Genomic DNA, 14,826 nt, shown 5'->3' on the forward strand with positions numbered 1-14,826 from the left:
TAGATGTACATTTGTATTGTAATGAATGTACAGCCACCTTCACATAAGCACTATAGCCTACAGACTTGTCTAGGTGTTATTCTCCACAGGAGATCTTTGTGAGATAGTCCAGTAACACCAAGACATAAATGCATAATGCTTCACTGACTCTAAGTAGTCCAGCATACTTAAGATTATTTACATGTAATTCTCTTCATATTATTTTGTTGCATTCTTTTATGGTACTTTTACTTTGCAGTTTGAATACCATTTCTGTACATCTATCTTTGATATTCTCATCCAGTTTTTCTTTTGGAAGACCAAAACTACTTTATCATTGAGACCATACACACAGATCTACTTCTTTCTTTGACTGTTTAAACTTACCTGGCATGTCTTTCCCAGTCCCATTTCATCACCAAGGATACAGCCATGGTTTCTATGGTAACGTTGGATTAACCAGTTGACACCGTCAAGTTGATAGGGTCTGAGAGTTATTCCTATGTGTGAGAAAACAGCTTTCTTTTATTACATCATAGAGTGACAACATGTACAATATTATGATGATGTTTCTGACACGGACAATTTGACAAATTCTCTACATTTTCCCAGTTTTCTCTGTTGAAAGAATTACCATGGCCAAAGTCGGTCAGTATATCCCATAATATTTTTAACTTTGACATCAGGCAGGAAGACTATGCAAATGACTAACACCTTATTTGGACTTGTTGTACTCTCCCTGTCACCAACCCAACCAATACTGCAGACAGCATCAATTCAAAATTCAAATGTGACTATGACTTTGAAGAGACACTTATATGACACATACCAATGATACATTGCTTTAGGGTACACAAATATGTAAAAGTTGCCAAGTTCAGCAAAATATCACATTAGCAATGACAGGATGTACATTCTGTCAATATGGATTTATCATATACATACACACTATCCATGTACATGTATTTAAAGCCGATTAATAGGAATTTAAAGGCTCATATCGGATTAAGATTTGGATTAAAAAGTTGGGGGGGGGGTGGTTTGGGAGGGGGGAATTTGGCAGAGTTGTGGAAAAAGTTGGTCACGAACAATGTAACTCTTGTACCTTCACTATCTTAAGATGCTACTAATGCGGACCTGGGATCAAATCATGGGGCCTCCGTGAAGGTGGCATCACAACTCTTCATGTTCATAACAAAACCAAATAATACAAGTGTTTCGTGTGCAGTGGTGATTATCCATAGCAACCATGGACGCAAGCTAGCCCATACGTCACGTTTTCAAAGATTATGAACGCATGGATGCACTACTTTTTAATGTTTGCATTGTTTAAATTTAACTCATTATTCATTAGACATATAAGATTTATTACAACATTGATATCGTACCTGTCAGACCGCTTTCTTCGAGATTCTGTGCACTCACTCGATATTTCTTGACATCGCTCTTCTCGTTGATTTCGTTCAACTTCCTCCGTAAACGATCCATAGTATGTGCTCAGCTCGATCAAATAAGTGAAAATGCAGTTGTTTTAGTATTGGCTTATTTTAAACTTAAATGATTCACGTAAAGTGACTCATTACTGAAAGTACCAACTCAGCAGAAATATACCGAATAGTACATTACTAGGTCAAAGATGCCGCCATTAGTAAAGCAGCGCCACCAACTTATGACCTGCGCGTTTTCAGAAAAAAAACAAAAGAAACATAACTATGTAAAATGTAAGTGTATAGAGGACGCTCTTCTAGGATTTTGATGTGGGGGGGGGGGGGGGGTTGTATTGTTTGCCCAATAACCAAATAGCTTTTACCAATCATTACAAATCAACTTGTTGTTTTTTAACCTCACTTTGTGCCACTTTAAAATCTATTATGGACTGTACCACTGTGAAAATGATGTAAGTGAATTAATTAAGGCCACTCTGACGAAGGGATAATCATCATCTACAAACTGCCAATCACATGATCAATTATATACTGACAATTTCACTCCTCAAACAATAAAAGTAGTCTTACACAGTTTTTGCAACTAAAAAAGTGGTTTTTGATTTTATTTGGTGATTATCTTCAGAAAACAGAAAGCAAACAAAAATCTGAAATACATGTCTACTTTGTAATAGATGGTCAAATAAAATAACATACAAGTAATTGGTGAATGTCTTGGATAAAAAGTCAATTGCTTCTGTTATGCTTCCATTATAATATCATGAGTGACTAAATTTTCCTTACATACCAGAAAAATAGATAACCCCACAAACCAGTCAAACAACTGATTAATGCTGGTTACAAGATGCATGGCATAATTTTCATACAATGTACCTGTCAACTAATTGGTCAATATTTGACTACTGCCAGTTACAAGATGCACTCCACAATTTCTTGTACAATATAGGATAATTGAATCAAAGTTTTATTTAAGTTTTTCACTTGAGTAAAATGCTTATAAACTCGGTTAGTATCTGTGACTTGATTGGTCAATATTTGACTATTAATGATTACATGATACATCATATGTTTACCTGTACAATTTATTTTACTTGGGGATACTTGTCACTAGAATGTACTTCACTCTACATGTACATTTATACACTTTGTTTTGTTTGATGACATTTAGATGTTTTGTTTCATAAAATGACACACAAGTTAACAGGTTATTATATTTTTCCATCGGTCAATGGTAACTTAATACCTTAATTTCTAGGTGAATGGTGAAAAAAGAAAACAATGGGTCCCGGTCTCTGTTATATTTTCAAACAGGTATACAGGTAAGGACTAACCTATGATGTTGGCAAGGTCAAAGGTTAAGCACCTTGGACTCTGATGTGGTAAATTACAGTATAGGCAGCCAAAAAGTTACAACAGAAATGATTTCAACTGATGCAATGCATCTTGGAATCAGCATGCAGACTGTCACTTAACTAAAGTCCACACAAAGTGAATTAGTAAAATTTGAATACTATTTTACATACTCATGCTGTTAAGTATTTACTACAAACTGAAATGACTAACTTGTGAATACACTCGCAAATAACAAAAGTGAAAAAATAAAGCCAAATTGATATCATTTTATAGCATAATGAGTAAACAGTTAGTCAGGATATGTGAGGGGAGGTAAAGCCAGGTGCTAGGAAGAAAGGAAGCTGATATGAGGAGGAAGGGTGAGTAGATGTATATATGAGGGAGGGAGGAAATTCTGCACAAGTCACCACTACAGTAGACATATCAATTCAAACTATGACTTTTCTAACGATTCCAAATAAAATCCAAAATTTTGAATAATCCCTGGTGAAAAAATATAAAATACATTTACAGCAACACAGGTAATGCAAAACTTTGTAGATAGACGTTACATGACAAATATGGAAAAGTGTGTGTATCAGTTGTAACCTACACAGCCTTCAAGGATTGGTCTGACAAACTGACTTGACAGTTTACCATGCCATGGCTATATAGCCAAATCTCTGGTAGTCTTCAAGGTATGCCATAACAGGGCGCCCTCAAACATCCGTCAACCCCCTTCATAGATTGATAGATAGTCTCTGGTCGTCTGTAAGGTACGCCGCGACAGGGCGCCCTCAAACATCCTTTCATAGATAGATAGATAAAGCAGGCCAGTGAGGGGCAGAACGACACGATGTATTTTACAGTCTAAAATCTATGTGTAATCATTTGGAATCTTTACAAATTCATTGATTCCAAGCATACCAACAATAAAACTCAATGGTTAGATTGACATGGGATCATGTGAATGGGGAGGGTAAGGGCTAGTGGGGAGGGGGAAACAAGATGAGGGATAGTAGATGGGGAGATACTCCATAGGGATGTAATTCATCATGCTAGAAGTCACCTAAATGTCCTAAGCATTATTCTCTCTAAGAGGAATCTTTATTTGCAAGACTTTGTCTTCTCTTCACGTCGTAATTATAAACACGTGCCATATCTGAAAGGAAAGCTGGTTAAGGAAATAAATGAAAAATAGATTTTTTTGTAGGCATCTTTTTTTTCAAAAGTACCCCCGAGCAACCAACAGGTGTTATGACATTTATGGAATTATTCAGTATAAATTACTAGCAGACTGTATGGAACACTCTCTTCAGAACCATACAGTACATGTATGTAACAGTCAGTATTAAACATTCTGGAACCCTCTGTTATTAACACGCAGTATGCAACCCACTTTTTTGAATAAGTGTTGAACACTCAGTATGGGAAATTTTATATGGACTACATTCTTTTGAACATTCAGTATGATGATACACTTAGCATGGAATCATCAGTGTTGAACACTCAGTATGGAATGGCCAGTATTGCACACTTAATATGAAAGGTATTGTATGGAGCCCTATGTTTTCAACACTCAATATAGAACGGTTTGTACTGAACACTAAATATGAAAGGTATTGCATGGAACCCTGTGTTTTCAACACACAGTATGGACTACTATGCTTGGAACACTGATTTTCAACACACAGCATGGACTACTATGCTTGAAACACTGATTGTCAAAGGATACTAACTTCAGTAGTAGTGTACTGATCTCTAAGAAAGTCTAAATCTTCATCAACTTGTTTAAGACTTTTAGAAGCTGCAGTCACATTTCTATCCAACAGTTTTCTTGCATCTTCTAAATCATACTCCAACATTACGTTAGCCTAGAATAAAAACACACACAATTATATCATCAAACACACTGAATACGTAATTATTGATCCAGGTTGATAACAACTGGGTGGAGGGTGCGGGTGGGATGAAGGAAAACTTAGACTGGGTGGTGGGATGGAGGAAAACTTAGTCTGGGTGGTGGGAGGTGGGACGGAGGAAAACTTAGTCTGGGTGGTGGGGAGGTGGAATGAAGGAAAACTTAGTCTGGTTGCTTAGTACAGAATGCCTAGTAACAGTCAACATGTCCTCTAGGACAGAATATATATTTTATAAATCCAAATCTGATGTGGGCCTTTAACATCCATTCACAATCAATCAATCAATCAATCAATCAATCTAAATATTGAATCAATCTAAATATTGAATCAATCAATTAATCAATCAATCAATCAATCAATCAATCAATCAATCTAAATAACCAATAATCAATCAATCAATTTATCAATCTAAATAATCAATCAATCAATCAATCAATCAATTAATTTATCAATCTAAATAATCAATCACTCAGTGAATCCATCTAAATATACATCAATCATTACCTGTGAATACAAAGATATGTAGAAGTGAAACTACCCTTCAAAATCTTTTTAATCTAAAAATAACCAACACCCTTCCACCTGTTACATGTAGACTGACAATGTAAATAAAATGACAATTCATCAGAAATAAATAAATAACACACAAAGTGAAAACTATAAAGGTATTCATTTAATAAATTATCTTATTGTTACAATGATTTCCTTTATTTGTAGACTGTAAAGTTTGGAATAAACATTGTACACTTTTTTAAATTTAATACTTGGAGTCAGATTTTATCAATTTAAATATGAATCAATGTTTTGATGTTAAAACAACAAATGATTATGAACTTCAAAAGATATCGTGACATGTTCTTTGTTGCGCAACAGCTGTTTGTGCAACATGACAAAAATTTAACATACCAAGTCCTGGGATTTTAATTTGTTCCGAGGAAAACTGATATTTTTTAATAATAAGAATGATGTTGACAGATACAAAGACTAAATATTGATAATATTAAAATCTACTCACTGTCGATGTCGCCACTAAAATATAGATATAAATATAAAATAAATAGATATTTATTTGATGGCAGTAAAATATTTACTTTCACTGGACATTTTGATGCCAAAACTTTTCCATGGCATATTTGTATAATTCAACATCCAGACTGTGTGCTTTTCGGATAATTTCTATGTCTTTCTCACTAATTTTCAACCCTTGTCTGCTTTTCACAGCTGCCATCATTTCTGTTACCATGGATACAACCCTTTCGTCGCTTCGACGCCATTTGAATTTGTTATCCAATGCATCCATAGAGTGTTCCAAGGCATCTATTAGAAATACGATATCAAATTTGGCTAAATTTCTTTTTGCAGTTTCGAGTAATTTTTCTTTGATTTCCTCTTGTTTGTATATAGAGTATTGTGAACACTCTAGAACCCCAGCTACTTGTCTTGTTTGTAAATTATGCGCAGTGTACTTTTCATACCGCAGGTCATTTCCTAAAACTTGAACAAAAGTTTTCAGGGTAGTCTGACTTCTGTAGGGAAATGCTAGGTATGAGTCCAGGACACGTTTTACAGGATCTTGTAGGAAAAGTACAAGGTCAAAGTCATCTCGGAAACCTTGCAACATTGTATCAATCAGACTAAAATCATACATCATACGTAATCCTTGGCATGTCCCAACACCAAAATGTTGCTTTATTTGCAGCGGAGTTCTTTCAATTACTGAGGAAGGCCGTTCACATACATGATCAAGAAATGGTGGGATTTTCCAGGGTTGATTTTCACACCACGTAATGTTATTATACTTAGCTGCACTGTACTGGACATAATCCATCACAAACCTAGTTACATCTTTGCCGAGATGTGTATGCATTACAAATATATGTAGTCCATTGTTTTGTTGATGGAGGTATTCTGCATACTGCTCTAAGAGTGACTTCTGTGAAGATGTCAGATTAATAACATTTGCAGACTTTCTGTTTATTTCATTTTTAGCATCCTGTATGTCTTCAAAGTCACTGCTGTAATCAGATACTGGAAATAATGTCTCAATTTTCTGTTCAGGTGGATTGACCAATTCATTCATTCCCTCATGTTTAACCTGTATGGCAAGTTGTTGCAAACGGTAAACTTTTCTGTCATTGATGTATGGAGGTCTTGTAATAGGCTGTTCAAAAAGACCAGTTTTCTCGTTATTACTCGGCATATACATCTGTTTGTTTTCCACATATTTCTGCATGTATGAAACTCCATTGCTTGCTTCTTGTATTTCCACAAACATCCAGACAATAAAAACGATGACAAACACAAAAGCAGAATTGCGAACAAGTCTCTGCGATTTCCTCCAGGAAGGCATTGTGATGGACAATACACTATACTTGCATGTTACAACAAGAGGACCTCAATTCAATGAATTATTCAAAACATACTAAAATATTGAAAGAAAGATTTCCTGGTTTCTAAAATATATTGGAAAGTTGATTGAGGAAAATCCTTGAATAATAATAAAATTGAGAGTACAGCTGTCTTTCCCTGTCTTTCAGGTTTATGTTTCACTGTCTTTTACACTGACACATGTAATATATTTCATTAACATGAACTATATGCTTGACTTATAATCAATAACCTCTTTAGACCAGTGTTGATAATTGATTAACATTTATAATATGAATGACGATAATAAAATCAGAAGTTCTTCAGTTATTTCATCAGGGTTCAAGAACAAACTTATCGTAAGATAAATAGGATATTATGTCACTTTTACCACTTTCCTTTTTCTGTTTACGTCCCAAACCACAGCACATACAATGACTATTTACTGAACATGTAGATATTATTTACAAAATAATATATACTGGTACTTGTAGTCTATCTCAGTGTTGTAGCCTGTTGTGATAGTCAGATAATACTACCATATATAGTTCTCTCACAAGTTTCAGTATGGTACATACAATCGAAATATCCACAATCCTGCTAGATGAAGTCTGTACACACAATGTCAGGTATCCAATGTAATAATCAGGCACTCCAAAGAACATCAAGGTACCAAAATATTATAAATCCATAGTTATTTCCAACTATCAAGTCAATTTTTGGTGCTTAGATATTTCACAGCTAACCACAGTATCTACAGTTCATATAGTGATGCCAACTAAGTGACGATACACCCCACTATAATTATTCACACTGTTGAAATAATATAAAGCATTCCATATGGTACAGCAATATCCATAACACTTTGGGTTACAATAGCTGTATTATATTATTCTGGCACTTTCACAACTGATTACAATTATGCTGGTATAGTTCTAAAAATAGATACCAATTGTATATTCTGCAGACAGTTGAATTTAGACAAAGGTGTATGATTCCAATAATACACCTAGAATTTTTAGTGATTTTAACAAATTTAGCTATTCCAACAACACAGTAGTTCTGTTCAGTTTTTAGCTATTCTAAAGACACAAAACGTGTGTTTTTAGTGACTCAGATCTGAGGACACATCACAACAATGACAAAATTTTAGCAAATCCAATGATACCGATGGCACTGTTGTGTTTTAGCAACTCTGAAGACAACAACACAGATGAGTTTTTAGCATTTCCAACCGTAACAACACAATATAGTTGTATTTTTAGCTATTCCAACACTAGCACTGTTGCGTTTTTAACGACACTTACAACACATCACAACACAGATGGCTTTTTAGTACCTGAATACACTGTTGATTTAACACAGTTTGATTCAAAGTAACCCTGGAATACAACAATGGAATTGAATGGAATCTAGATATAATTGAATATTAAATGTAATTATGGAAGCCCCATGGCTACACATTTCCTGTATTATGGCCTAAATTGCTGTACACTCTATGCAGTATTTCCTGCATTAAAAGTGGTTAGCACACAATTTGTATTTCTAATAATGGAAAGTCCACTTTAAAAATCACAGCCTATATATCAATACTTATTGCACTCTCTGAATTTACATAACCTTGCTTTTATATACATATATTATGTCACACTAATTTTCATCTCCATAACAGTATACTCATTTTTTCAAAATAATCCCATTTTGGTTGACATACATACATTGGTATTATTTCCTTTCTGAAATTACTAATTGTATTGGATCAATATCATTTAATGTTTTCTAGAATAAATTTGTACTTAATTTAGAATATAAAATCGTGAAAGTAAAAAAGAAAATCCCTTGGGGAATACATTTCATTTGTTAGTAAAATGATTGACACATGTACATGTAATATTGTCAATTTCCAGAGTCCAGGGAGAATTACTAGAGAGTCAATTAGCCTGTATTTATCCCTAAAGTATTAAGTCTCCTATTAATCCAATTAGGTGTAAAACACTATAAGTCTGTGACCCGTTAAGTGTTCATAACTAGGCTAGCTGATGTAAAACCCTGACTAGGTATTATTTTCAAGTGATTGAATATAATATTGTCACAAGATGAGGTCTGCCAGCAATGTATGGAATGATATATGAAATACTGCAACGATTGACTGCCTTGAACCTTGATATGATGCTCTATGTTTTACTGCAACACTACAACAACTGCCTCAAACCTTGCTCTTTCAACAACTTCATTAAATATACAAGTTCAAGATACAATTATTTCACATCCAACAAGCTGGCAACTCCACAATGGTTAATGCCATAGACATCACAGCAGGTGTTGGTATACAATGATTGGTGTCCTCAAACTTCTGTCTTTTCCATCATCACACACAACTCATGATGGCTTGGGTCTTCATACACAGTCTGGTTTTCTGCAGTCAGACTTTACACTTTTCTAGACACCTCCTTCACTTATACTTTGGTATTCTCAAAAGGCTCTGTCCGTAGAACTATTTAGGACTTAAAATGCCCACTGTCATGCAAAATATCTACTAGTGCACGTATGTAACAGACAATACACTATGAAAACATGTTGATGCCATTTATACATCTGTTGCACTTAGGTCATTCCATTTATCCATAGGGGTACCAGACTATCGATAGGAGGGGCAAGTTTTATTCAATCATTTGCACAGCTGGAGGTGTACAGAAACTGTACATCTCTTGTTTACATTGGACAGGTATCAATAAAACTTGTTTGGTTGGTGGAAACAGTAGATGTACAATTATTTTTAATGCTTAATATGTTAGTAAGAAAGAAGTAACAGAGACTGGCTATACACACACTTGAAACATGTATACAATCAAGGTTAGTTGCATTTACCCAGACTATCATCATTGGGAGCTACACCTGCCTAGTGAGAGTCTGGGACTTCACGTTGCTGGTGATTGAAAGGAACAACATATGGCCGCTGTCGATATCTGTGTCATTTTCATCAACTATGTATATATTAACAGAACTCATGGTATAAACATTTTGAAAACCGTGTTTGTTAAGAGATTAACCTAAATACTCTTAGCAACAAATATGACAAAGTGTCTGTGATAGGCAAGAAATGGCTAGCGGTTGATAACTGACCCTGAAGGTCAAGGTCAAGGTCAATGTCAATGTCTTAAAAGACAGTTGTTTATACCTGATAATAAGGGTAGACAGTTAAATGAGGTCTGTGTATTACAGTTATTGAGTTATGCTGTATAGATGGATTTTTAACTACAAATGTGGCTACCATTCGGACAAATTTCCATATGTTGCAAAACATTTAGTAACTTGCACATGTCCCATATGATATGTCACCGTTGTGCCAGGTTTGAATTAAATTTGATATTGTATGTCTGAGAAATAATGTATTACAGATTCACAGACACACCGGTAGACAGACGAGAGCCTATCATAATACTAATAGTCCCCCTTTGGGAGACTGACAAAGGAAGTTGATTTAACTTAGCTGTCCTTCATTATGTTTAGGAGACCCAGAAATGTAATTCTCACCAACCCTGCATCGTATGCCCTCTTGAAAATAGAGTTATAGAAATTGGTAAATATAGCTTAGGAGAGGCCTGCTGAATTAACACTGGGGCAAGGCATCATGGGAAACGAACAAACTATATATACGAAATGGAGGGGAAGATTTCACTCTACAAGGTAATCAATCTTTTGTGCACACTTACCCCAAGCCAAAGACAAACTTTATCTGTTGGTTTTATTTCTGCCTTGCAATATACCTGTTCAGCTAACAAGAAATGCGTCTTCATGTCCTCACCGGTATTCTGACAGAATGGATGACAAGAAAAAGAATTAACATACTGTCGTAAAACAACAAGTCTCTTTGTGGCATTGGGTAAACACTGAAATAGGTAAATTAGCAATGTCATACACAGGAGCTATACACTGGAACAACTTACCTCTTGATGTTAGGTCCAAATCATCAAGGAATGTTTTTCGTAACTCACTAAAAGATTTTCTTCACCTGATATGAATATACTGCAACTCATGCTGATGTATAATGTATATATTTTCATAGATATTTAGTTTTGTTTTCACTGATCTCTTTATATTTTGTCATGTATTTATTAATAAATTTTATTTACAGTGTCTAAGGAGACATACTTGATTAGCAAGTAGCTATTTTTCTGGTCTCGTTTCACCTACCTCAAAACATGTATCATTTATTTTGTCTACAAATGTAAATTTAATAAGTAGGTAATAAAGAAGAAGATATTGTCCAAAACACACTGCCATGAGGAAAAACATGTTCTGGATTGTGGGAATGAGTAGCTACTAGTATTTATTAGTCAAATGGACAATACAATCATTGGAGTGAAATTAAGGATAATTTCAAGGATTTTTATTTTTTGTGATATTCCTAAATTTCATAGTACAAAAGAACTTAATGTCCTGTTTTTACCAACGTGTAGTTTTTGTGTACAAACAAATCCCCCACCCTCCTCTTACACCCCAACCCCACCCCCCAGAAGAAAGAGGATTAATCTTCTCAGTCATACATGCATTATATTAGCAACCATTCACTGTCATGACACACTTATGACCAGAATCTGTAGCCGAATAGCACTCCTAGTGGTCAAACTATATAATCTTTTGTCTTTCTGATAACATATATATGCTGAAGTACAATTGATAGTGGTGGATGTTGTATTTATTTTTTATCTTACCTGTTTAGTTTGAAGATGCTTGACAATATCTAAAGCATTTCTGGTATCAGGTAATTGTGTAAGAAGCCTGAAAAGAAGGAAAACAGTTTGATATGGATGAGAAGTCTAGTTAGATTTACATTTGTGATTTCTACATCAGGCCTCCAGTAACCATGGTAACTACAGGAGTATAGCTAATAGTCAATTTTCCAGTTCTAACATATATTGTGCGAGATCATGTCGCTTATGTTGTTACATTTAGTCTTGTTTTGTCTATATTACGTTTGAAATAACATTTTCATCAGGAAATGATGGACAGACATATGTTGAGCTCTTTGATTATGAGTGATTTTACAGAACAAAGACTAAACGTCATCAACATTGTCGCAAACCACGGCCTGTTTTAGGGCAACGTTCTGAACGAACCTCTTATTTCGCAATGTAGTGGTAGAAATAATAACTCTGGTGTGCGAGAATGGTCGTCAATGACAGGCAGTGATTTTACAGGTGAACCCAGGGTACGGTCAGGTGACAACCATCCCCCTAAGTAGCACGTGCAAACCCCTCAGCATGTACACAATACATGGCATTGTATGTCGAGACGTGCAATGCATCATGGAACCGGCAACAGGTCTATTGATAAGGGTCTATAGTAAGCAAAGACAATTACCCATTTTCTTCATATTTTAAACATTTTCTGGACTACTGTAATTCTCCACTGATTTGTATCTTATGCTATATTTCTATATCTTCCATATATGAACAAATCGGGTACATACACATGCAGCTGGTACAGATAAAAATAATTCTGAATTTGGAGATCTCAAGTGACCACATAATACATAGTCTAGAGGCTATCCGTTGCTTGGAGTCTCTTCTCATGTCTAGCTCAATGAGTTACTGAGATAAAATTTCAAATTCAAATGAAGCCACACACAGTTATTAACATCATGACTTTGCTAATCAATCACTGCACTGAACTCTACCAAATATGTAGTTAGTGTTTACGAAGTGTCTACAACCACCACAGTGGCACTAGCTGTTACTCACTGAAATGACTAGTGCTACCACCCATAATATTTCGCTGAAATCTTCCATTCTACCTTAAAATGCCAAATGCTTTTACCAATTATTGCAAGTCTCCATAGCAGCAGCCATTTGGTCTGGCATGTACCAGTGTCAAGTGTACACATATACACAATATCAATAATGCTGACACTTGTGACACCGCCGCTATGGAGCCTTTTTTGAGTGGTTGGTTGTACGCTGTACGAGAAATGAAATTATACATGTAGAAAAATGGAAGCATTTCAGAGTTCTGTGTAATTTATTTGTTGGAAAATCTTCAGCAATGAGAAATATTGTGTGGGGTGGCACTAGCTTTTTCAGTGAGGAACGGCTATTGGCACCACGGTGGCAGTAGTCTCTCCCGTGAGGGCCAGCTACTGACACTGGGGTGGTACTAGACCCAGCCCAGTGTTTACTGAGGGCAGTTATATAATGTCCAAACATGGTACATTGTACATTTATCAAATCAGGACAATATGTGTACATTGCCTACAAAATTGTAACATTTGGAAGTTTAATCATTTGGATGAACAACTTTTGGTTCATGATTCATCACCGAGCTAGATGGGGTGGGGTGGAGAAAGATCTTCAAAACCATCAATAACGTCTAGATTTCAGAATACACAGCTAGCAGCTCCACCTAACATTTACATAGATGCAATGCTGTGTCAAAACGTCCCCCCTCCCAGACCCCTTTACCCTCTTGTGACACAACAACAAGAGGGAAAAAATTCTCCAAAACCTTGTTATTTTGTACAGGAGGCTCACTGGTGTGAGGAAAAGAATTTAAAAATACAATAACCACTGTATAATACCTTTTTTTTCTTTGCAATAAATTAAGCTCCATAAACTTATACTTCTGATGTTTTTCATCTAAGCGCTGCAGAACAACTTCAGCATTTTCGTTCTTGGGATCTTTCATAAACTGTTCAACATTTTCCTGTGGAGATAGTGGAGAAACAACATAAAACCCTGTACTCAAAACTCTGTATGTTATTACTTTGCAGTGAGGCAATGTTGGTCACACTTTCCATATTTCTGAAGTTCAGGATTATGCATGGAAAATAAAGATTTGGATCAGCTGTCATAAAATATTTCATTTAGCATAGCTGTGAACTATCATCTAAATGACAACTGCATTCACACCTGTGTCTACCTCAGAAGCTAGCTTTCTATTTTCTTATTCTGTGTACTGATTGATATGCAAATGTTGAGGGCTGGCACACTTTACCGAAATTTTGATGATGCCCAAGCCCAATTCAACACAGAAGTACTATGTATGGTTTTTTTAAGCAGAATTAAAATGGCAGTCATCAAATTTATATGTACTTTATCAATATTTGCACCTAAAGTCAGTTGTTAATAATTAGTTTCTAATATGCAAAGTAACATTCATCTTCGAGTATTTGCACAACAACTTGTGATGTTTTTTTTATTCAAAATCTAGATACAGTATGTGTGTCCTTCGCTTCAGTTCAGGCTTCAAATCCCTTGCATCTCAACATCAGAAGACTATCCAACAAAATACAAACTGCTGGCTAAACTTAGAATACCTCTACTGAATTCAATTTGGGCTATGACTTTACGATAATCAAACACTAATGTGAACTGTTCTCTTCTCTCCGATATTTGTCTGGTCATGTCAAATAATGACAGTTTACTTCAACTTGCAAACTCACTCTGTGAAAGTTGTTTAGCTTGACAACACCTAACACATAGAACGGGAAGCAAATGTTTGCTATTACATGTACTAGCAAAATTTTCGAATTTAAATATTTTACTTTAGTCCTGAAATACTACGACAGCTTACTGAAACCACCTTATGTTAAACATAGTCAACTCACAACGAAAATAGCTGTAGGTATTCCTCCATGCTCTTGATCGTCCGCCATTTTTCCTGTGATTACATTTGACCCAGTTATGACCCGGTGGTAAATCATTGAATTATATATTTTACATTTTTTAATGGTCAAACAAAATCTTTACACAAATAAACAAATCTTATCAATTTATGATACA

At 35.2% G+C, this 14,826-nt stretch overlaps 2 protein-coding genes across 2 annotated transcripts in view; both read right to left on the minus strand.

Moving 5' to 3' along the window:
• The window catches only part of LOC144432578 (chromodomain-helicase-DNA-binding protein 1-like), a 25,688-nt gene extending 24,221 nt beyond the window's left edge, over positions 1 to 1,467 (minus strand). Inside the window, exons 1-2 of the mRNA XM_078120820.1 lie at positions 1,368 to 1,467; positions 367 to 479 (exon numbers count right to left, since the gene is read on the minus strand). Of these exons, the coding sequence (XP_077976946.1) occupies positions 367 to 479; positions 1,368 to 1,467 (213 nt within the window). The remainder of the gene's footprint in view (positions 1 to 366; positions 480 to 1,367) is intronic.
• Positions 1,468 to 2,021: 554 nt separating this feature from the next.
• On the minus strand, positions 2,022 to 14,699 carry LOC144432508 (prefoldin subunit 3-like). Its single transcript, XM_078120731.1, has 6 exons — positions 14,652 to 14,699; positions 13,623 to 13,747; positions 11,761 to 11,827; positions 10,759 to 10,857; positions 4,492 to 4,630; positions 2,022 to 3,918 (listed from the first exon to the last, which is right to left on the minus strand). Exons 1-6 carry the CDS (start codon positions 14,697 to 14,699, stop codon positions 3,851 to 3,853), a joined length of 546 nt encoding a protein of 181 aa, XP_077976857.1. The 3' UTR covers positions 2,022 to 3,850.
• Between the last annotated feature and the right edge of the window lie 127 nt (positions 14,700 to 14,826).

This window comes from Glandiceps talaboti, chromosome 3 (genome assembly GCF_964340395.1).
Source record: "Glandiceps talaboti chromosome 3, keGlaTala1.1, whole genome shotgun sequence".
Lineage (NCBI taxonomy): Eukaryota > Metazoa > Hemichordata > Enteropneusta > Spengelidae > Glandiceps > Glandiceps talaboti.